Genomic DNA, 24,858 nt, shown 5'->3' with positions numbered 1-24,858 from the left:
CTGGTATGCTCCTTTTTGCCTTTACTAACACTGAGATCAGTAAGGTAAGGGCTGCAGAGGTTTCCACAGCAACAGGGAGGGAGCTCACCAAGTTGGGTCTCAGTCTCTGAATGCACAACCCTCCCAGGGATGATAGAATTGCAGCCTTAGGGAAGACCACAGAAAGAAAGTTCCATAATCCATTCTCTCCTCGGCAATCCTCAGACACTCCACATTATTCCAGAGGGCTGCATCCCTGCCATTCAGGCTTGGGGGGTGGGGAAAGGAGGAAGTGGGAAACTTTGCTTCCATGACCATTCTTATCCTATGTGATATATCCCTGAGCCTTTGACACTCAACACTCATTATTTGGGAGAGAGTTCCCTTTCAGAAATTAAAATCTGATCTCTGCCCCCCCCATATTTTTTCTTAAGTTTTACACTGCAAATTAAAATTCCAACATTAAACATCAACATCATCATTTAGTATTCCCTGAATCCTCAACTCCCCTCTGTCCTTCCATGGTTACAATTGTCAATCTTTTTTCAATTGCTTCTCTTATTTTCTCTTATTTTCTTCCTTATTACAAGCATTACTCAAATCCTGCCAAAGTTTTTAGTTGTTTACATTATAATTTTTTCCCATTCCTTCTTGAAGTTCTCCTCTTCCTGGTTTCTGATTTTCCTAGTCAGTTTCGCCATTTTGGCATAGTCCATCATCTTCATCAACTGTTCATCTCTGGTCGGGACTTTGTCTTCTTTTCATCTCTGGGCCAGTAGCATCCGCGCTACTGTCATTGCATACATAAATAATTGTTTCTGCTTCTTTGGTATCTTTGCACCTAAAATTCCAAATAAAAAAGCCTCTGGGGGTTTTTTTTTACAAATGTTATTTTAAACATTCCCCCCCCCCCAACTCATTATAAATCATTTCCCAGAATGCTTTTGTTATCTTGCACGCCCACCACGTGGTAGAATGTGCATCTGATCTTTGCTTCCTAATGCTAGAAGTGTATGACTTGACCTAAATATTTTGATTCTCTCATAAAACCTGCTAGTCATAGAGGTAATGCTGTACACTGTGGGAATCATAAAGCCATAGCAGAGGCTTGTAATATTGCAGGGTGCCCCCTGACCTCGGCTGACCAGCACTCCGAGCTTTACAATGTATTGGAATGTATTGACCTTAAATGGAGTTGTGTTTCCTCTGGGCAGTGATGACCCTATATGGTGATGTGTGTAATAAAAGCCTTGACCGGATGAGGTAACGTGAGACATTGGCAAACGGCCATGCGGCTGGAGAGAACAAAGGAGAATAAATCGGAGGAGGGCAGAGAAAGGAGCTGCTCTTATCATCATGAAAATATAGCTGGCTTTCTGTGTCATTTTTCTATGCTGTGCGCCATTTAATGACGGCTGGACTCCGTCAGTACACAAATGTACACTACTGAGGTCTCTCCTTTTCTATGAATGCCACAGAAATTGACAGAAAATTGAACACTGCATTCAGAATTCGATGTCATACTTCGAAAAGGAATTACAAAATTTGCAAGTTTCAAACTGGGGGAAACTGGTTCCCCCTGCCCCAGCCATAGTTGCTTTCCTAGCCTCAAAAGGGTATATTATACAATATAAGCATTAACTCTTGCAGACTCAGAACCAGCTAGTTTAATCTAGGGAGCATTAAAGACAGCACATGACCCAAAGCCCAACAGGTGGCAAGAGTTAGCCTCTAACAGTTGTTTGATGATCTAATGTCAAACTCATTGGTTGCATTATCCCACATCCTGAGAGCAAACAGGTGACCACATCTCCCAAACCACAACTGGTTAGCAATTTCAAAGAGAGAAGTCATGAAACTGACTAACAGGATACGGTACTTGGCCTACCCTGTACGGACAATCCCCAGTAGATTGATGCCATGACACTCTTGCAGGGAATGTACAGAAGAGCACTGAGCACTTGAGCACTGAGCAGTGAAGACTTCCATCTCTCACATGTGGCTGCATTTAATCAAACATCTTTCACCAGCACCACATTTATGAGGTTTAAACAAAAGCACCGGGGCTCCTTAGCTGGTTATTGGTCCTGCATAGCTAAGATGGTTAGGCGCCAGAAAGATATGGGAGGCAACTCCCAAGAGATGCAGAATCTCAGCACATGGTGTTTACCTTCATTTCCAGGCACTTAATATACACTGATGTGCCTTTGAATTGCTTGTCATCAGGTTGTCTTTGGCATTTGGATTCCCCTGCCCTTTTTTTAGTCCCTGGATGGGAAGCTCTCTATGTAAAACAAGGCGTTCTTCCCCCTAATTAAAACCTGTGATGCAATTCTGAGTGGCAAGTGAGTTTTAAATTATTTATAAAACAAGGCAGATCTTAAAAGGGACATTGTTAGGAAACTGTATGCTAATATATGTTACTTCTGGAAATATCCTTTGCTGGATGGAAACATGAAAGATCAAGGACTTCAGCTAATGCATGTCGTCTGCCGTCTAAAAGTCTGTAAAGCTGCTGGGATTCCACTGGTACCAACGGTGCTTAAGGACTCTACTAATATTTTTGTTAACCAGGAGTAATGGTGGCAATGTCACCTTTTATTAGGTTTTTGGATTGGGGAAAGTGGAGCTATGGCTCACTTCTGAACATGGAGCTGCTTTTGGTCTTTTGGGTTTGGCTTTTGCTGCTCAACTCCCCATGGGACTCTTGAGTCCGCTAAGATCCTGATTGCATTACCTGGGTAGCCTGGCTATTCTTTTGTGATGGTTAATACTTTAGTTCCTGAATCCAGGTCACAGGCTCACCTTATTCATACACAAATGTGCCCTGAAGTCAGGATTTGTAAGCGAAAAGAAGGCTTTCGCCATTTGTCTCCCTTATTGCAGAGGAGTATTTGAAGTCATTGAAAGAGTCAAAATGGCTTCAGAATTGCTTTCCTGTACTATTTCAAACACATGGTTTATATATTTAGATGTGTGTGCATTTATGAATATTTATTCTATATTTGAGACCTCAGAATTCTTATAACAGCAGAAACATCTTTACTTGGATCTGTCTTGATATTATCATCATTTCCGGGGTTGGGGGTTGGGCGGGGAGATGGAGACGCCATATAAATGAATGACATCCCTTGGACACAATGGGCTCTGTTACTGTTTCGCTTTATTATAGAATTTCATTTTGAAGTTCTTTCCTTTCTCTTCCAGCTTGTTTCTTTATGTCCACTGAGCTTCAAGCTCTGTGTGAAAGTCTGGGGAAAGAAAATGACAAATCGATAGGAGGTGTGCTCATTTCAGACCATTAGCGGAAAGTGGCAAATAATTATGCTTTCTCTTTTGAGTTTTCCCTTCTATTGACAGTACATAAAAGAGCTTGCAAAGGGAGATTCTCTTCTGTCGCCTGCTCTTTGAGCTCTTCTGGTGCTTCTCTGCAGAGCTCCCTATGACATGATGCTACAACCTCTGTTCCTTTTTTGCAGTCCAAGTACAAAAGAAGGGGTGGCCTTCCGGGCCATTTAAGGGCCACTTTGAGAAAGCATTTGTAGAAATGACTGCTGCAGGAGGTGTTATACTCTCATTCATATGCCCCAGGCAACCAAATCAAAATCATAAGACTTACTTGTCTGCAAAGAACCACAGTGGATAGATGCCCGCTAAAAACTTTTGTTTTGGCAAGCCTATCCAAGCATGGGCTTTTATTGTGCTTACTGGTTTTTAAATTCTGTTGATTTTATCAGTATTTTTAAAAAATCATTTCACTACATACACATTGCTTTTAAACTTTGTTGATTGTATCACTGTGTGTATCAGAGCATGGATAGCTTAGTTGGTTAGAGTGTGGTGCTGATAATGCCCAGGCTGCAGGTTCAATCCTTGTATGGGACAGCTGCATATTCCTGCATTGCAGAGGGTTGGACTAGATGATCCTCAGGGTCCCTTCAAACTCTACAATTCAATGATTCTATATTTATTTCTGGCTTCAAGTAAGATTAGAAAGAGAGAGAGAGACAGTATTGCAATAAGTTGCACAGGAGATTCAGAGGTCTAACACAGGCATAGGCAAACTCGGCCCTCCAGATGTTTTGGGACTACAACTCCCATCATCCCTAGCTAACAGGACCAGTGGTCAGGGATGATGGGAGCTGTAGTCCCAAAAAATCTGGAGGGCTGAGTTTGCCTATGCCTGGTCTAATGGAAGTTCAACTAGGTTTGAGCTAGCAGATGATATTTATGAAGGCTGACGCCCTTTCTTCAAATCATTGATCCCTTGTTTTATGTAATTGTCGTATGCTGTAGATTATGATTTGCAGTGTGGCAAATTATAATGGTGACATTGTTATGGCCTTTGGCCAATAAACCTTTGATTGATTGGGGTCTGTATTTTTCAAGAATTTTTTTTGCATGGTGTTATGTTAGAGACGTTTCATAGCAGTCTATAAAAGTTCTTAAATAAATAACATTTAAAATGTGCTTTATAAGAAAGTAAAAGAGAGAAGTTAGCATCTCTGGTAGAAGAAACATTTGGTATGTTTACTCTAGAGTGGAGTTAGTACTGCCAACATTTCAGGTGGCAGAAGGTTATTACCAATAAAAGAAGACTGAATATTGCAAGACAGTTCCAGCAGCCTAGCCTGGGTGTCCTGTCTAGGATGGGGGCAGATTTTCTGTACCTCAGAACGCATCCCTAAATCTTACTCCAACCCATAGAGTTCAGAGCTGATAGCCATTAAGATCTGAGATGGCATTACTGCTACCCTGGATGCCATTACTCAGTAATGCTAGTGCAGCAAGACAAAGAAAGCGTTGTGTGGCTTGTTGCTATTTTGTATACATGGTTCAACTGAAGCTTGTTGAACACAAGGAGGGCCTGACGGCGAATTCCAGTCCACATGTCACATATTTCTCATAAGGATACTCTGCATGTGCGCTGAAGACAAGAGAAAAATAAGCAGCCAGATCAGATGCAATGTGCAAGCTGGCTTGGCCACTATTTCACAAGAGCACTGGGAGGTGCCCTCCTGTTTTCTTCTGCAGAGCATACGCGATAGGATCTGCTCACCAATCTTCAGAAAGAGGGCTCCACTTAAGATCACTCACTCCATGCTTTTTTACTTGGTGTTTCCACTGGGGCTACTCCTAGAAGAAGGCAATTCTTAGTGAGAAGAAAGGCGGCTTTTGCTGAGCCAGTTTCACCCTATGCTTCTCATGCCTGGGGGGAAGATCTCGGCAGTGGCTGCTGTGTGCTTTTCAATTCCAAGCCAAAACTTATGACCCCCAGCTTTGCTTTGTCTGATTTCCGTCTTGTCACTTTTCCTGCTTTATTACTTCTGCTGTGTTTTTATTCATTTCTCTTATTTTACAAGCAGGTCCCTGAAATGCTTTCTCTGGCTATGTCCTTCCTGCAGTCCTGAAGAATCAGTTACCAAAATCCCAACTGGACTTCCTGCCAAATTGCTCCAAGTAGCAAAAAGCTGCTCCTTCCCCCACTTCTTCTTCTTCTTCTTCTTCCCCCACTTCATGTGCCTTGTAGGCATCTCTGCTTTTCCTCCCTTTCCACAGATGTTTTGCATTACTGCATAGTCGCATACAGGAAAGCAGGGGACTGTGGAATATTTTGCTAGATTAAGTAATGCAGGTCAGACCTGAATTTGTGTAGGAGACAGATAAACTTATAAAAGACTTGCTTGTTGAAGTCTTGATTTTGTGGGCTTCAAAGCAGCTGCGGGCTGATTTTTTAAAAAATGGAGGATGAAGGCTGACATTTGGACGAGCAGCAAAGCTAAGACTTTGCTGCCCTTATTCTCCTTCACCCACAGTAATTCAGAAGGGCTCCAGGCCTCTGCATGCATTGAGGGTTGCCAACCATTCAGAAAAAAGACTCAGCCTAAAGTTTTCTTTTTAATCTCTGGGTCCAGGGATACAGACAGATAGAGAGAAAGAGAGGCAAAAATGTTCCTCTTTAATCAGGCCTTTGGCTGATTGACTTTTAAATATGTTGGAGGAAGTAGGGGGGATTATTGATTTGTTGTGAGCTGCCCTGAAATCTGCGGATGAAGGGCAGTATACAAATTTGTTCCTTAGCCACAGTCATAGTTCATAGCTCAGAGGACTGTAACAGGATAAGGAGGTCAGCATTTCAAACCCTTGCAAGGATGTGTGCCGCCAATTGTCTGCTTCTGTTACTAGTGTTCTGCTGAGGTGAACGATGAGCGGGAAGTGGGAAGCCTTGAGGAAAGGGTTAATGATCCCTTGCCACAGCACCACTACTGCAATCACATTTGCAACTCTCCAAAGCGGCAATTTACAATGAAGGAAACGCCAGCAGATCAGTCATGGATGTCTACTGATGCCATGTGCAGTTGGCGTCTCGGTATGCAGAAGCTGGCCTTACCAGGGTTGTCTGTGATGGACAGTAGGGCCCCTTCAGGGCTGGTCTAGTCTGGCAAAAGTCCAAGGCAAGTCACTTCTGTCAATATACAACATTCTAGTATATGCTTTGTGTTATTCCAAGACAGTAGTTTAGCATTTTCACTCAGCGTTTTACGTTTACGTAGGAGACCAGAAATGTGTCCCTGGGCTCAGAAAGGTGGCTGAAGTGAAGGCCACTTAAGAATCTGTGCATTCCCTGCTTTACAACATGCAATTCACACAAAAAAACAATGTCCATGACGTCCTGCCCCAGCATGCCACTGGGAGGAGGCATACCAAAATATCTCCAGAAGGCTGCCGTGTCCATTAAAGTGTTAAAAATGAGGATATATAGCAGGCAAAAATCTCCGTTTCAGACTTTTCATGAACATATATAATCTAAATAAGAAGCAATCCTCTCTTCAAAGGTTTCAGGATATTTATTTTTAGGAATTCCAGAGCGTTCATAAATTGAGCTCTTTGTCTGAGCCCCTCAGAGGAATACATTACCTTATTGAGAAATAATGTCTGGGGGTTCATTTCACAGGGCTTACCTCTGGACTCCGTGATGGAGAAACAGCAGATTTCAATTCCCATGCCCCTTCTCTGGTGCAACTTGTACCGTAGCTGCAAAGCAACCTCCAATCACAGCAACCTGGAAAGAGGTGAAGGAAAGAATGAGCATTTAAGCCAAGAAAAGGAAATGGAAAAAATTTATGTAGATAAGATCTCCCACCTTTTTGTGAAACATACTCAATGGCATGAACTTACAAGTTCAAAAAAATAATGTCTAGCATGGGATGGCGCCCCACAATAACCCTTCATCCCAACTCTTGTCTGTAGGATAATCTGCACTTAGGTCTATTTGTCAATGCTCCTCATAGGTTTTGAGCTTAGCGGGTGTGCCTTGGCTGTTGGATATATCCTCACTGGGCTCAGTTTCATTATGTCAACCCTCACACTTCCATATTTATTTATTTATAGCAGGAGTAGCCAACTGCTACCCTCCAGAGGTTGTTGGACTCCCATCATTCCTAAACACTGGCCATGCTGGATGAAGCTGATGGGAGATGGAGTCTAATAACCTCAGGAGGGCACCACATTGGCTACCACTGATTTCATAGCTTTTGTAAATTACTTTTTAATATTCATTAACAAAGTGTTTTATAATATAACAATTAACCTGGGGGGGCACCAATCTGTTGAAATACATAAAACAGCCCAACAGCAGCAGGATTATCTTCAAATCTTTAAGACAGCAATTTTTATCAGCACTACAGGTTGTTAGTCAATGGTGGGAAGACAGGGATCCATCTTTGCTGTAATGTGTGAAGAGGGCAGTAGAGCAACCAGGAACAGGTTTTGGTGCTTGTTATCCTACGCGAATTCCCAAGTGTTGACAAGAGACGCAATAATTTTCTAAATCTGACCAAGGTCTATAGAAACGTGCTCGTTATGGGATCAACCTCTGGAAGATCACTCTAGAAAGTATGTAGCAGATCGCTTCAGAAACAATCAGGCAATACAGAGAAGAGACCCTTTTATATTACCGAGCAGGTCTCCTGGCCATCCCTTCCACTCAGGGCTGGCCCACCCATGAGGCAACAGTCTCAGTTAGCAGGGTCCTCAGGGGCAGGTGATGTCATTCTTTCTCTCTCCCCCCCCCCCATTCCTGATGTAGATCTTCGCTTACCCTTCTTCCCTAGTGTGGAGGGACCCCATTTTGGGGTCTGCCTCAGGTGCCAAAATATCTTGGGCCAGCCCTGCTTCCAATACAATATGGTTCTAATCTGCAACATCTGCTCTTGTCTAGTATGATTAGACTGAAAATAAGACAGGGTGCCAGTTGCTTTAATAATTGTGCAAAACAAGGATTTGTTTGGTTGCTTGCAAGTGGAGCTTGTTATGTGAGGATGAGGAGAAGAAGAAGAAGAAGAAGAAGAAGAAGAAGAAGAAGAAGAAGAAGAAGAAGTTTGGATTTGATATCCTGCTTTATCACTACCCGAAGGAGTCTCAAAGCGGCTAACAATCTCCTTTCCCTTCCTTCCCCACAACAAACACTCTGTGAGGTGAGTGGGGCTGAGAGACTTCAGAGAAGTGTGACTAGCCCAAGGTCACCCAGCAGCTGTATGTGGAGGAGCGGGGAATCAAACCCAGTTCACCAGATTACGAGTCTACCGCTCTTAAACACTACACCACACTGGCTCTCCAGAGAAGCTACACTCAGTCTCTCTAAACTAGGTCCTAACAAATTACCTGGGAGTAAGTCCCAGTGAACGGAGAGGGACTTACTTCTGAGTCAATATGTATTGGATTGCACTGCCTGCTTATGTATTAAAATACACATTAAAATATCCTCTAAATTCATATTTTGAAGGGGAATTATCGTCACAGAAATGGAAGAGAATTATGAGTAAAAAATGTGAAAACAACACAGATCGGAAATTGAGAGATTCATAATGATCGTTCACAGCTCTACACATTAATCCTGCTCACTCTGAATAAAAATTGCCACAAAATGTCACTAAAAATTAAATGTTGAGGCAAATGTGGAGGTTCCTCCTCAAACTAAATGTCTAAGGAATTTACAGGAAAGCAAAAAGTTTTCAGGAATGACGAATGACATTTCTCATGGGGTATCATAACATTTGCCACAGCGTTTCACCTAAAGTGAAAATTTGAGATAAATTTTGCAGTTCCTGCTCAGGAGAAACATCCAACGGTTTATTTATCTTTTGCAAAACAAAAGAAGTTTAGATAAAACTGCAGAAATTTCTCAGGGGGCGTTACATGCACATCCCTATTCTGACATTTTGTATACTGATGATGCAATTAATTAAAGGAGGCTCAAGGTCTAAGTGTTGAAAGTCTGCCAAAACCCTTCATTTACAAATTAAACAGGTTCTGTATATAGACCTCCAGAGGAGAATAGCTATTGTACTAACCTTTTGTGCAGCCAAATTCAAGGGGGGAAATGGCCTCTTCTTGTTCCATCTCTCTAGGCTGCTTATATAGTTGACAAAGTGGCAAATGGTTTAGACACAGAGTTCTCTCACCTGAACCCCTCCTGTGGTGCTCTCTGTTTTAACAGCATTTCAGGCAATGGCTGAAAAGGTGTCAGTCAGCTTAGCTTCTATATGAAAATCTATATTGGCCATTCACCTCTGGACCAGCAGATCCAACTCATTGTAAAGGTCTTGAGTACTACAACTGTGCTGACACCAGGATCATTCACATTAATAACATTTCCAAATGGGCCCCAAATCCGGCAACACCTAGCCATTATTAAAAGTCTCTGGACTGAACAACTACAAGGTGTGAACTTGTGAATTCCAGCTTGATTGTAGGAAAGGGGGCAAGGTCAACAACAGGCTTGTGAAGAGGAAGGTGGGTGAGTAGCTGCTTTTCCAAGACTGCAGAAACCTCTAGTCAGCCATGTTTATGATATATATGCAGTATAATTACCTCAGAACCAGGATTCAGACACTCTCCTGTTATATCATAAGGAACCTTAAAGTGGTCCCACCACCTCCAAGTTCTAATATTCTCCTGAAAATTAGCAATATTGAGGTTCAGAGCCAGACTGCAAAAAAGAACCCTAAAAACAGGAGTAGATGCATGGTGACTGGACAGAAGAAATTGCAGAGTAGAGTCTAAAGAGCATCTATGCCCCATTTCACATCAGAATTCATGTCACACAGCTTCATGAGTAATAGCTTGGGAAGACTATTCATATTAATCTGTATTTTACCCCATGCACCTCTCTCAAAATTTACCCATTACCACCTGCAGACAAGGTTAAATATTAAATATATTTTCCTTCACCTCTAAGGACACATAAGACCATAATTGTTGTCTTGCTGAATCTTACTAGGATCCACCTAACTCAGCATTCTGTTTTCATTCCAACACTGCCAAACCATATGCTTTCATACACTCACAGTCGGGACATGGAGGTGATGACCACTGAGTGGTGTGATGTTGTTTTCAATGAGTTATTGTATATTTTTCTTGGGTAGACAAAGAAAGTTTAGACTCAATTAGTGTGTGTGTATTTTTTTTTTATTTTAATTCCAAATGCATTACTCTTTTACTGCATTACATCTACTCTTACGCCCGGTTTGTAGAGACCTATTTGCAGCTCTTTACAATCTGCTTGAGATTTCTGCAAAGTAAATAACACGGCTATTGGTTCACTCACTTCCTTCCTTCCATTAAGAAAACTGTCTAGTTATCCCCACTTTCTGTTTCCTGATTTTCATCAGTTACTCATCCTTAAGAGGACTTCTTATCTGGATTACTACTATTTATACACAACCAGCTGATATTTACCTATTGGCAAGAAGGAGAAGAGTTTGGACTTGATATCCCACCTTTCACTCCCCTTAAGGAGTCTCAAAGCGGCTAACAATCTCCTTTCCCTTGCTCCCTCACAACAAACACTCTGTGAGGTGAGTGAGGCTGAGAGACTTCAGAGAAGTGTGACTAGCCCAAGGTCACCCAGCAGCTGCATGTGGAGGAGCGGAGACGCAAACCCAGTTCGCCAGATTACGAGTCCACTGCTCTTAACCACTACACCACACTGGCAAAAGGAACATGAAATCATTAGTAAGGCGGCTTTGCTGTTCTGAAGGCTAGTACAATATAATATTATTAAACTGGTTTTAACATGGCTATTGCCATCTAGTAGAGTCTCCCCATTTGACATGGCCAATTAGGGGGCAAAACATGCAGTATAGGTTTTATAGCATTAAAGGATATTGAATTAAGTAATACTATTTGAAAGAGAATTTGCTTATTTCCATGCACTGAGACAGGACCTTGTACACCTAAACATATATTTCTGCTTATTACAAAAGAATGCTACCTATGATCAATCAAATCATAATGTGGCACAAGCAGATAGCGGATAGTTAAGCTATGGCACTCACACCCACAGGAGGCAGTGATGGCCACAAACCTGGATAGCTTTAAAAGGGGATTGGACAATTTTGTGGAGAATTGGGCTATCAATGACTACTAGCCATGATGGCAGGGCTCTCCCTCCACAGTTGGAGGAGGTAACGCTTCTGAATATTAGTTGCTGGAAGCCACAGTAGGGAAGTGAGCTATTGTGCTTGGGTCCTGTTTGTGGGTTTCCTACAGGCATCTGGTTGGTCACTGTGAGAAGAAGGTTGCTAGATAATATGGGTTACTGGCCTGATCCAGCAGATTCTTCTTATGTTCTTATGGTATGGGTTTCAGTTTCCTCAATGCCAGAGGTAGCCGAGGTAAAAAGAGCAAGTCTAATAGGATATATACACCAATCTCAAGAACAATGAACTTCTTCATTTCCTGCAGGAGAAAGAATTTCCAACCAATTAGACCTGTAGGAAACAATTTTCCACCCTCCTAATACAATTATGAAACTGAGCAATGATGTTCTCCTTCGCTGAAATCCCATCCTCATTTGTGGCTATTCCACTTGTAAGAAAGGGGATCAAGGAGACCTGGATTTATGCTTGATAATGCAAACAAATGAATTTCTTGCCCCAACGACTTCCCATATGAATCTGAACCACAGCTTTATATGAGATATATAATCTATAATATAACTAGCAACATGAAATACAGAGGTATGGATTAACTGAGAAAGCCTTGCAAAACCTTTTATAGCTTTCAGTTCTGAAGGACTCCCCCCACCCCATACCAAAGTTTCAATGCTTTTTGAATTTCAAACAAATCCTGATCAGGAAACTCAGCCAAAATGTCTGGGTTTTGCCTGGTTTCAGGTTGAAGCTGCCCTGAGCGAAGGCTTGAAGCTGCTCATGATTTCAACCCTCCAAACAATAAACTGAAATATAAATTATAAATTGGCTCAGCTTCATTTGAAACTCAGCCCAGCCTTCCATGAAATTCAGCCCAGCTTTGCCAGAAGGCATAATTTGAAAGTGAGTTGGTCTGGGTGTCAGAGTTGGGGTGGAAGACACTTGGAAACTTCCTAAGTTGCAGCATGGGGAGCATTTGTTTGAAAATTCTGGAAAAAGAATAAAGCAGCCTTCACCAAGATTGGTGCCCTCAATATTTTTGGACTACAGTTCCCATCATCCCCAGCCAGCATGGTCAATGGTCAGAAATGATGGAAGTTGTAGTTCCACATTTGGAATGCTACAGGCTCCCCTTCCTTGACCTAGAGTTTAGATTTTAGTTAAATACACACAGTTAGCAATGCTAGACATGCTCAGATTGTGAAGCCAATCCTCAAGATTAAAAAGCTAAACGATCTTCTCCTGGGATGCACGGAGGAGTGCCGGTTTTCCGTTATTGATTCTGGGACTGGTAATCCCACTCGTATCCTCAAAAAAACAGCCCTGCAGAGCACCTGCAGCTCCCTCCTCCTTCCTATTGGTCAAAGTAAATTTCAGCACCTTGGGGCTGTTGCTCATAAGATTTAGGAGGCTAGGGCTTTGCTTGCTGAATCTTGCTCACAAGTATTCTAGCAGGGTATCCGAACACCCGGGACATCCCTATGACTATCACTGGGAGTAAAGAAATTAATATTTAAAAGCTTACACACATACAGCTGCTAGTTGCAGTGATTACTGTCATTAGCTTTTTGGCTGTTTGGGGATACAGTGGTACCTTGGTTTAAGAACAGTTTAGTTTATGAACAACTTGGATTAAGAACGCTGCAAACCCGGAAGTAGGTGTTATGAACTTTGCCTTGGAAGCAGAACATGTTCCGGTTTCTGTTGAGTGTGTTCAATTTGTAAATTGAGTCCCCCACTGCTATGGGAAAGCACACCTTGGTTTAAAGAACACTTTGGTTTAAGAACGGACTTCTGGAACGGATTAAGTTCGTAAACCAATGTATTACTTGACCTGTTTGTGTGCTTTATGTTTAATATTCTAGATGCATTTTATATGACTTGTTAATGATTGATCAACAATAATGATTAATTAAAAAGGTAAAGGTACCCCTGCCCATACGGGCCAGTCGTGTCCGACTCTAGGGTTGTGCGCTCATCTCACTTAAGAGGCCGGGAGTCAGCGCTGTCCGCAGACACTTCTGGGTCACGTGGCCAGCGTGACGAAGCTGCTCTGGCGAGCCAGCACCAGAGCAGCACACGGAAATGCCGTTTACCTTTCCGCTATAAAGTGGTACCTATTTATCTACTTGCACTTAGGGGTGCTTTCGAACTGCTAGGTGGGCAGGAGCTGGGACCGAGAGACGGGAGCTCACCCCGCCGCGGGGATTCAAACCACCGACCATACGATCGGCAAGTCCTAGGCACTGAGGTTTTACCCACAGCGCCACCCGCGTCCCTCTAATGATTAATTAGTAGATTGTTAATTTAGCATTGCAAATAGTTTTATGATTTTAATCATGTAGAATGGTTATTATAGTATTTCTTTGGCCTGTTATTCTGCTGTAAACCACTCTGAGTACAACTTTGTAGAAAATGTGTTATATAAATAAAATAATGGTGAATATAATAATCCAACCTCAAATCTTTCAGTAACTTGTCAGCTGAACAAATAACCAACACTCAGTGTCTTGCTTTACATTCTAAGCTGGAATGCAATTCAATTTGCATTCCTGTTTTCTGAAAGTAAGAAAACTTTGGTGACATGTGAACTGAAGGGTGTGTACATGTGCAGTGTTGTCCATCACAGAGTGTGATGGGAAATTGGAGATGGCTTTTAAATATGCACATAGTACTCATTAATATGTATGTTCACTGAATATGTTTGGAGAAAGGGAGAACTGTCTCATGCATGTACTGAGTTGTGCTTGAATGTGTCTTTGGAATCTGTCCATGGATTAGTAGCACACTTTGCTAGGAATTACCTAGCGAAAGTCTCCTCTGGCAGGCAAAGAAAGGCAAAGTAATGGAGTTTTAAGCAAGAGGCAAGTCTGAGGCAAGAGAAAGTGCAGACGTCCCTAGGAAATAAAGACCATTCAGCACATGTACAAATCTCTATCTTCAGCTTTGAAAGCTAAGCATCTCTGTTGTTGCACGGCTAAGTAACTAGGCTTTGAAATATGTTATAAACTGAAAGCAACTGACTGACATTTTCAAGATGTCAGAAAATTAGGAAAGCTGGACAGAAGCACTAGGCCAAGAAAGAGACGGGGAAAAGAAAGAAAGAAGTGCATTTTGTGCCAAGAAACCCTGAGCTGCCAGAATGACTACTTGCGCCAAGAGGCTCCAAAAGCTTTGGGCTTTTTGTACTACTTGACCCAAGTACACTGTTCTTCTTCTGGGTCTGGGCTTCAGGTTCAGTGCAGGAGGTCGAAGGGATTTGGGATGAAACCAAAGAGGATATTTGTGTGCATTTAATGCCTAGCTCTGGGATTATTATGTTGAAAAGCAATCCATTTCCCTTCCCTTCCCTTCCCTTCCCCAGTTCTTTCAGAATATATCGCATTCAGATTTAGATTCCTCCATATTCTTACCTAGAAGAGGATAACTATTTCTGTTGCAGATATTATTATGAGTGTGTCTGGCTTGATATAGATACACTTTCATGCTTAATCCAGACTCTCCAAGTGTCCCTATTTTCCAGGGATAGTCTTGGATTTACAGAAGCCAACCTGGTTTCTGATTTGATCCCAGAATGTCTCCTTAGGATGTTTCTATTTTCATCGGAGAAATGTTAGAGGGTATGGAGTTATCCAACTCCTGAGCCATCTGAAAGCAGTGCTGTATGGGGATGTTTTTTAATGTTTTCTAATGTTTTTATATATGTTGGAAGCAGCCCAAAGTAAAATTATCATCATCATCATCATTATGGAATAAAAAGGTAAAGGGACCCCTGACCATTAGGTCCGGTCGTGGCCGACTCTGGGGTTGCGGCGCTCATCTCGCTTTATTGGCCGAGGGAGCTGGCGTACAGCTTCCAGGTCATGTGGCCAGCATGACTAAGCTGCTTCTGGTGAACCAGAGCAGCGCACGGAAATGCCGTTTACCTTCCTGCCAGAGCGGTACCTATTTATCTACTTGCACTTTGAAGTGCTTTCAAACTGCTAGGTTGGCAGGAGTAGGGACCGAGCAACGAGAGCTACCATCGTGGGGGATTCGAACCGCCGACCCTCTAATCAGCAAGTCCTAGGCTATGTGGTTTAACCCACAGCGCCACCCACGTCCCTCATTATGGAATAGGACATCCATATTTTCCTTGGAGAAATTTTGGACAAGCATACTCCTAAATCTCGGGAATATATTTTGACAGTTAGGAAGCCTTGCGATTTTTGCCATCTATCCTGGGGAAATCACAGATCACCACCATAAATGGTGTTGTTCCCTAGCCAAAGGCAATAGCTAAATATCAGGCCTTTGGGACGCTTTGCTTGTCAGCATGCACAGACTTCCCATAGCAGCCATCACACTAATGAAGCTCCTTGGAGTTCCAGCAGGGCTATTTCACAGCCTGGTTTCTGTAGCAATTTAGGTTTTTATTGCCTTTGGGACAGAGCTTCTGCAAGTCAATGAAACACTCTGCTGCAGTGGTAAAAGGTGTAAATTGAACTAACTTCATGGGGTCCCCAAGAAGCAGTGACAGATGAAGGAGGCTTTCTCCCCTGCAACCATTCTCTTCACTATAGCTGGGGGTGGGGAAGAAGAAGGTTGAGGTGTTACAGTAAGAAAAGCAATATTTTATGAAAGTTGCAAGCTGTATGCCTGAAACAGTCCCCCATGGAGTACTCTATGGACTGGTGTTTTCTGTTTATTGTACCTCACCGCACCTAGACCTGGTTTCCTGCTGGCTTTCTTCCTTCCCATGTCCTCACTTTATTTTACTTCAGTCACTACAACCATTTCCAGTATTTGTCCAAGTTTCCACTTAGTTCCTTCGCATCCGACCTCATACACTTCTGTTTGCCTTTCTCTTCTATGGTCTGGACTTGGGCCCCAGACAACAGCAAAGAGTTTCTGAGTTCATTCAGAGGTGACAGTGTAGGGTGTGCAGAGATGCTTTAAATGGGTTTTTAACATTGCACGTTATTGCATTTTAACATTCAGGTTTGCTTCAACCCACCCTGGGGCTTTAAGGGGAAGGGTGGGTAAGAAACTGGAATCAATAATTGTTTGTTGTCTGTATCTCAAACATTTGTATTATTATATGCAATAAAATAACATAATTGAAATTTAGGGAGGAATGTTACCTTCACTCCCAATAACAACAACAATAATTCTTTTAAAGTATTGTCGATGAAACAACCCTAATTTGCATTTTGTGTTTATGTGTATGTTTAATTTTAATTGAGTTGTATTGTCTTTATTTCTTCCTTTATTCTTGTATGTTATTGAAGTGAATATCCTTTCTTAAAAAGAAGAAGTAATAACTGAAAATCAGCAGCAGTAGCATGCTTCCTCTGCTCCTCTCTCTACCCTTCCCTGCCACCCAGCTGCCCAGGCTTGAAGCCAGATTGAAATGGGGCTAGATTATCCATTTCATCTACGGAGCTGTATATGCATTCAACACACTGTTTCTGTCCCTGTTTGGTTCTTTTCTCAAACCATCCTTCTTCTCTCACTTAGTTCCCTCCCTTCTGTCTAAGTCATGTCAAACACCAGCCTAACTTAGACTCTTGAGCACATTTACCAAGATCTCTTGTATCCCTCTTGTAAATCTGTCTCTCTGGCTACTACATTTGCATTCCCTTTTGCTCCTTCAGGCTTTCACACCAGTTCATGTTCCCAGTGCCTCCTGTGTGACATCCATGAACTTGTGCCAGTTTTTGTTGGCTGATACTCAGGTTTAGGATGCAGTGCAAATAGCAGGAGTTTATAGTCTTTTCTCCCAAATATTTGGGAGAAGGAGCCAACTGCAGGCCATTTAGAAAGCTCGGTTTCTTCAACTGTTCTCTTCTAGTCTTTTGTTGGGGAAAGGTCAATAGCACAGAAATATTAACTCAGTAGGAAACATAGCTAGGGATATCTGTTCATATTGCTTCACTGGTATAATGAATACTTAGTTTCCCGAGGTTAAAGACGTACATCCTGGAATGCACTGCAGATACCACTTTGTTCAGTACTTGAAACATATGTGCAGAACAAGAGCAAAGCATATTCCAGATCTGAGGCAAAGTGGCCTCAGTTGGTCACTCCCCACCCCACAGCAGACTTGTCAGGTGGTAAGTTGCAGCAAGAGGCCAGCTGCAGCACCGGAGCACTGGGCTTATGTGGCTAAACCTGCTGGCACTACCATTGAATCCCCCACAATGCAATGCTGTAATTATGCTCCTGTCAGGAAGGAAAAGTATGCCCAAACTAGGCTAGTGTTAGTAGTGGGAGTGGAGCTTGTGGGGACCTCAGCATATGCCCAAGAATGGTGTTTGCTGGTGCTGGCCATGAGCACATGAAACATGTGATAGGAATTAAGATCCTGGGTGAAGAGGAAGGATAAGGTTATTTGAAGCTGCCCATTAAGAGAATCTGCATCACTCAGGCTACGCAGGAAGCAAAAAAGGCTAATGCTATTCTAGGCTGCATCAACGTAAGTATAGTGTCCCAATCAGGGGAGGTAATAGTAGTGCTCTGTTCTGCCTTGGTCAGACCACACCTAGAGTACTGTGTCCAGTTCTGGGTGCCACAATTTAAGAAGGGTTTTGACAAGCTGGAACATGTGTACAGGAGGGTGACTAAGATGATCAGGGGTCTGGAAACCAAGCCTTATGAGGAACGGTTGAGGGCATTGGGTATGTTTAGCCTGGAGAAGAGGAGACCATCTTCAAATATCTGATGAGCTGTCCCCTGCCTCGCTGCTTATAGCCTCTCCTGCTTCTAGTTAACAGTTTCCAAGTTGGTGTTGCTCTTGAAAGTTCTTATACGAGATCTACCAAATTCTGGAAATAACTAGAATCTGCTTGCGAATTTATGGGTTTACTCTGAATTGGACTTGGGACACAAATGAAATAAATAATGTTAGAAAAGGGGCAGATGACTGCTGGGAAAATGAAAGAACAAAGCTCTGTCCCTGTATGCATGTATGTACATATTCATGGATTTATTTCATGGATTTATATCCAGCACTTCAGTAAGTTCCCAGGGAATCCTGCAAAGAATCAAAAATACTTATCATGATATAACCCTTGCTCTAAGAAACCTCAGCTTATGTATAGCCAAAAATGTGGCATCTGGAATTAAGAACCTCTTCTTTCATTCAGATTACAAATTGAAAACAATTCAGACTCAAACTGAGGATTACGGTGGTTTTGGCTCTGTAGCTACTAAAGGGGCCATGAATTTCCTAACTTTTATAGGATGTACGGGAGATAGGTTTGAACTTTTTATGCTTGCCTCTTTTAAAATTCTATAATCATACGGCTGTTCAATTCTCCTGGGTAAACTGAGACCCAAGTAGAATTTAGTTGGTTGTAAAATATATATTTTGTGTTCTCCATCATATATATCCCTGGTGAATTTATTCATTCTCTAGCAGTCTTTTTTATAGCAAACTACAGATGTGTATTACTTAAACAGATTGTCCCATCTTCTGAGCAGAGTCTTATTGAGTAGACGGATGCTTTGATAATATGAAGATTTCTTGCATTTTCAGAAACTAGTTATCTTATTCTCACCTCTTATTCAAAAACAGCACTGAAAAAATGATAAAATCTTTAAAGTCTTTCAACTACAAGTTTTTCATCAACTTGGTTTTTACTTGCCTCATTTGGTAACATATAAATAGCCTTGGAGATAGTAATATAAAGCTCCAAATCTTTTGGATTATTTAATATTTGTGTCTTAATAATTTAATTATATGAAATAAAATAACTTAATCCAGAGCCACATGCACGCTTCTTTACATCCTTGGAGCTTCTGCATGAGTGGAGCTCTGTTCATTTAAATCAGGGGTTTGGCCGTGGCCAATCTTCACCCAATAAGAGGTCCAATTTGGCCTGCAAGGCCATTTTCCCTAAAGCATCATCCATCAATCAGATGGAATCACTGGGTGATAGATGAAAACTGGCCCCTTGCTAGGTTACTTCACAGAAGCAACAAGAATAAAGCTGTTCCTCTGTTAAGCAACCATTTTGGTCTGACTTCTTCTTTGAAATAACCTGACAAGGGGCCAGTTTTCATCTATGTTTGGACACTAGGTGCTGTTTTGATTCAAGATGTCAGACTGAAATGTTCTAAACTGATTTAGACAACTCTGAAGATACTGTCACCCAGCTTGGCATGATGGCTCCTGAGGTGGAGGAGTGAGTTAATCCCTTGTGCACTCTATTTTACCAGAGTGAATTTAATAGCAAAGATTTATGGTTTGGCTATCATTAAGCATCATGCAATTATCGCCATCGGCGAGCTGTCAACAGAAGATGTTCAGTCTGTCATGTTCCTCCTCTGTAAATACACCACCAGACACCATTTTGAATCAAGGTGGTGGGCCAAATTATTCCAAACTGCACCACTTAAGATATCATTGCTCAAATTGGCATGGCAGTTCCCAAGTAGTAGATTTTGGTCTAGGCTGGGACACTATCAGACTTCATTTTGACTCAAGGTGGTGAAGTGAGCCACCTGCAATGATTTGAACACTTTTGAAGATGATATCGTTCCCCAATGTGGCATGATGGTTCCTGAGATCGTAGAATAAGTTTGAGCCTACGTTCGAATACCATCAGATGCCATTTTGAATTAATATGGCAGGCTGAACCCTTCATAACAGCACTGATTTTAACCATCATTTGGCAGGAATATAATAAGACTATGCACCAGATTTGGCCAAAATCCCAATTCCAAACCAAATTTGGCCAATTCAAGCCGATCTCAGCTTTGACCAAGTTGGGTCAAGAGAGCCCTGTACTACGCCAGGTTGAGTTGCCCCAAATTAACCAGGACCATTTTGCATAACAAAAAATGGATACTTTTTCAGCCATAAATATATATATATTATCTGCTAAAATGTTCCCTTATCCATTTAAATTTACCTCACTTGCCCTCAGTGATAAAATCACATAGCCAGACATGATTGGCTGCATAGTGTTGCGATGTCATGCTGTGATTCCTGACAGTTATTCTCATGTGACTACTTCAAAATCGAGAAAGAAAATGAAACCATAGTATTGCTGTTTCAAAACTTAAAAAATTAATAAATTTATCAGGTGATATTTACACTCCACTGGAACAGCTATTCTTGCCTTTAAAATTGATACTGGCAAATATTCAGAGCAGCTCCAGTTATAACATTTTTGGAAATCAAATATAAACACACTATACTTCCCTCTTAATTCTTCAACATGCTTTTGTGCTTTTTGCAGTCCATCAGGTTTTCTCTTCAATCCAGTAACCCCTGAAACAGATCCACTTTTTCATATTGTAGCTGGGATGTATATTTTAAATACAGCAAAGCAGTTTTCCGGGGCATATCCTCCAGACCCCTGTTTGTCAGCATTGTTCTTCTCATCAACCTTATCTATCTTCCACATGTACATACTAAAGTGGAATCTCTTTACAAGAAAGCTGTCGGTATATGTTGTGTCCTTGTTGTGCCCTTTTCATATAACCTTCTTCCCCCAGAGGAGTACATTTTTTTTTTAAGTTCACCATTTTAGGTAATTCACAAATGCTGAGGACTCACAGTTTTTACACATACTGTACAAGCCTTGATTGTAGCCTTGTCCAAAGGAAGGAACTGCAACAATAAAAACATCTGTGTAAAGCTTCACCTCTTCAAAATCTCAGAGATCTACTCCTTCAACAGGTTGTCAACACAATAATTCTCTGTAAAGGATTTGTGTCATATGCCAGGAAAATTGAGAGCAGAAGTGACAATGACACATGGCCCCTCAACTTTAGCTTTTATGAAAAATGGGTTTCTTTAAGTCAAGGTTAAGGGACAGGGGGTTCCAAACCCAGACCCTGCTTCCATCACTACAATGGTCAGAGATCTTCTAGATTCCCCTGTGCCTTAATCGGGGGACCACTACTAACAGAAATGGAACTTCTTTCTGCGACTCCCTCCACCTTTCTTCACCACCTGCTTGCTCACCCACCACCCATCTCCCTTCTAAAAAGAAAGCCAATGACTTGAGGGAGGTTAGGTGATCCTGGGTGACCAGGCCAGCAGGTCACAGCTCTTTTTGAAGAGATGAGAGCCTGTGAGGGGAGGGTGCTGCTGGTATTTGCAGGGTGCAAGATTGGCCCTACCAATAGGCAAAGTGAGGCAGCTGCCTCAGGCAAAAAATTTTCATTGACACAAAAAGCCCACAAACTGTTAGCTATTTATTATGGTATTTTTTACAGTATTGTGATACAGTGTAAAATGGAAAAGACACTTGCAAGGAGGAGCAACAGCCTCCTCTAAGTCAGTGCCATGGGAGAGGTAGATGCAGGCCTCACCTCAGTTCTCTCACACAACCTGCTATATAAAGGGGATCCCTGAGGGCATTTTGCCCCGCACCCCAAGCCTTCAAAAACATGCCCAGATTTCCCTGAAGTGAACGATGAGGTGAGAAGTTATGTGATAATTGTGTGCTGGTTGTATGAGGAACAGATGACTTGTGAAATGCCACCAGCTTCTCCTGCAGTGGCCAAGAACCTCATTGGAAATTTAAAACAAATATAGCAGACGGAAGAGTACTACATTCCGTATGTGGTGGCAATTCTACCCTTGCATAGTGTGGCATCATGATGCTCCACTTCTGATGGCAACAGTTTTTCTTTCATAGTTTATTTGTGGTTCTGAAAGGTAGGCAAAACCAGCCCAACATGTTTTGGAGAGGGTGCTTCTTTAAAAACAACAACAACAACAAAACATTCCTACGTTTATGACATTTAATTCAAAGTCCACAAGTGAACATTTCTGGCCAAATCACTGTTTCTATGCCAGCAAGTGTAACAGGAGATTCTGTACTGATGACCTAGCAAGGTTAGAAGGTTCCCCGTATTTACACCAGGGAGTATGAGGTACCCTCAAGAGTCAAGTTGTTTGCTCTGAAGCAGCTTTCTGTTGCTGCTGCTCTTGTCCCTGCTGTTCCTGCAGTTTCCTCTCTTTCTCCCATGGGCCTTTTTTTTTTTTTAGCGGCTCCTTTTGGCTGCTGCACTGTGTTCAATTGGTGCTGTTGTTCTAGACTGTTCTTTTACAATAAGGCAGTCCCTCAGTTAAGCAGCCATTTTGGCCCACCTCAATTGAACGCAGTGCCACCTGTGGTTGAAATAGCAGTATAACAGCTAGCTCTAGGTTACACCTTGTCAGGTCTGAAGCTGCTTAGTAACTTAAATCTTTTTATCCTGATGGATTCACAACGTAATGGAAAGTCCAAATGTGAAGGAATCGTGAGGTAGCAAACCTTTTATCGTACAAGACCACTGTAGCACAAAAACAAGCGTCTCCTTTCTAACTTCTATCGGGCACTGTTTCTTTTATCCTTCACTTTGTCTTGCACTCTTGTGGGTTTTAAAATCTCATTTTCCATTACATGTGATTTTGACAGCAGGCTTTGTGTAGATATCTTGCTGAGGTCACTTATGGAGCCAATTACATGGAAATTGCTCCCAGTTTGGATGTTTGTTTGGTATTCAGTTGATGTTTTGTCTGTTAATTCCACAGAGGTTTCCTTCTTAGGCGTGTTAAAGGCATCTGGAGGTGAAGAAAGTCAAGGTGATATTTTTTTCTCCCTCCACCATAGAAATGTGAAATAAACTGAAGTGCCAGGTCAACAAAATCCAAATATACCAGAAGACAGAGACAGGAAACTGTAACGAAACAATAAAAACTCACTCTTCGATGCTGAAACATCAAAGGCCTTGTAATGAGGAAATGTATGACAGGGAACAGGAGTTTATAAATAGAAGAATTGTGGGAAATGTCACATTAAAAATGGGCTTGACATTCTTACGAGATGTATGTTTTGCTTAAAATCCTAGGTGTGCAGAAGTCCGTGCCCCAAAATGACTTCAACAAGGCCTAGAATTCACTCGTTCCAAGAGACTCCATCTGACAAGGGTTGCTCTGCATGGCAGAGGGTGAGTCACAGACTATGGTTCTTTTGTGCCATATTCCTGCCTGTGCAGGGGGTATTCCTTAGGTATTGTATACATTTAAGAAGGCTGGCTACCAGCGACTTTTAACATTTGAAAAAACAAGTAGCTGTAGGAGCAGAAATGTTTGAGGTGGTGCCTATGGCCAGTTAGTGCCAGGGACAAGGCAGATCATTAAGCTTAAGCTGCTTTCTCCTCCTCCTCCTCCTTCGTATATGTCTCAAGGAGATGTACAAAATATAATAAAAGTAAAAACAGCACAGAAAATGAATGATTTTTTTAAATTAAAAAAATATATACAAACCAGACACTCGGGGCTGAGACCTATGCGTTCAGTGGGAACAAAAACTAATTCAATTTTTTCCACGAAGTGCAGGCAGTGGGTGCCTGTTGTTTCTCAATTTTTTCAGCTAGCCCCAGCCTGCTGCAAAAGAGGGAACTCCACAAAAATTCAAAATGGCGTTCCTGTATCTGTGTGGTGTTTTGGCGCTAAAGCTGACCTCACAAGCGATTAGACTTCCTAATAAAGCATAATCTTTTCAGCAAGAACACAGGGAGCTGCCTTCCACTGAGTCAGACCTTCTGGTTTATCCAGCTCAGTATTGTCTACACTGACTGGCAGTCGCTTTCCGGGATTTTATACTGGAGGGAGATGCCAGGGATTGAACCCAGGAACCTGGGACTTCCGCTTGCAAGGCAGATGCTATACTGCTTGAGCTATGGCTCTTCTTATAACTTGTTTTAACCCCCCCCTTTAAGGCACGTTGCCTTAAAATACAACATCTTTATTAATATAAGGGACACCAGCAAGTAATGATCAAATCCTTAAATCACTAATATTGATTGTGCCAAATGAAGTTGCTGAAGTTTCCTCAGTTCAGTATGGAAATTTGTTCAGCTTGTCATGCTCAGCAGTGTTACAAATTGACTTCCATTTGGAATCATTTTCTGGCTCAGAATGTTGATGCAATTCTGCACATGCACACAGTTCTGCACATGCACACATGCGACAGCCTAAACAGTATGGGAGCACTGACCTAACGTAAAAGTTAGGTTTCCTGAAATTTTGCAGCCCTGAGCTGGATTGGAGGACCGTATTACTAATTTCTGTAAACAAGGAGATGAGGTCATTTTAAGTATTTTTGCGTGTTGTGTACTTAAATGTCTTGTTTAGTTTGACCTTTACTTTTCTGACAACACCTGTATACTTTCATGTTCTGCATGAAGTCGTTTCTGGCACGCGATACTCTGTGAAACCTAAGCAAGGTAGGAGGAAACTTGCTAGAGTGTGATTTTTCATTTTTAGCACTTTCCATTGCTTCATTGTGCATGTTTTTCATGCTTAATATTCTCAGTCTTTCCTCAGCTAAATTCTTAGTTGTTTCCTGCCTTTTCTTGCTAGGTTTCCCTGATTTGGACTAATTTACAAATGTATGCGTATCTTTTGAAATCTCACCACTTACAACTCAGTCTTATGGATGTCTACAGCTCATTC

At 41.9% G+C, this 24,858-nt stretch overlaps 2 protein-coding genes across 13 annotated transcripts in view; one reads left to right on the top strand and one right to left on the bottom strand.

The window, feature by feature from the left end:
* Positions 1-257: 257 nt before the first annotated feature.
* Positions 258-23,962, bottom strand: LOC310762822 (uncharacterized protein). Of its 12 annotated transcripts, XR_014548201.1 has the most exons (6): positions 21,315-21,714; positions 20,962-21,015; positions 20,312-20,673; positions 6,942-7,042; positions 3,026-3,230; positions 258-820 (listed from the first exon to the last, which is right to left on the bottom strand). XR_014548201.1 is itself a non-coding variant. In XM_083614338.1 (5 exons), the coding sequence occupies exons 1-4, from the start codon at positions 23,119-23,121 to the stop codon at positions 6,974-6,976; spliced, it is 225 nt and encodes a 74-aa protein (XP_083470464.1). In that variant the 5' UTR covers positions 23,122-23,254; the 3' UTR covers positions 258-820; positions 6,942-6,973. The 12 variants fall into 12 exon arrangements, 1 of the variants encoding a protein (XP_083470464.1); XR_014548194.1 differs by lacking the exons at positions 20,312-20,673; positions 21,315-21,714 and adding an exon at positions 22,673-22,983; XR_014548199.1 differs by lacking the exons at positions 20,312-20,673; positions 21,315-21,714 and adding an exon at positions 22,294-22,395.
* Positions 22,635-24,858, top strand: part of COL13A1 (collagen type XIII alpha 1 chain) — a 194,051-nt gene continuing 191,827 nt past the window's right edge. The window contains exons 1-2 of the mRNA XM_083614302.1: positions 22,635-22,663; positions 23,250-23,348. The gene's annotated coding sequence lies outside the window, so the exon portion shown is untranslated. The remainder of the gene's footprint in view (positions 22,664-23,249; positions 23,349-24,858) is intronic.

This window comes from Podarcis filfolensis (genome assembly GCF_964270895.1).
Source record: "Podarcis filfolensis genome assembly, chromosome: 5".
NCBI lineage: Eukaryota > Metazoa > Chordata > Lepidosauria > Squamata > Lacertidae > Podarcis > Podarcis filfolensis.
The sequence above is the reverse complement of the archived record's forward strand: the minus strand, read 5'-3'. Positions and strand labels throughout refer to the sequence as shown.

What these genes read in the sequence shown, in the direction of transcription:
- LOC310762822 (XM_083614338.1), bottom strand. An exon ending in GTACAGTATGTGTAAAAACT is followed by an intron (nt 9,937 to 20,961) that starts GTGAGTCCTCAG and finishes GCTAATTTTCAG; the next exon opens with GAGAATATTAGAACTTGGAG. An exon ending in GTCTGAATCCTGGTTCTGAG is followed by an intron (nt 7,043 to 9,852) that starts GTAATTATACTG and finishes ACCTCTTTCCAG; the next exon opens with GTTGCTGTGATTGGAGGTTG.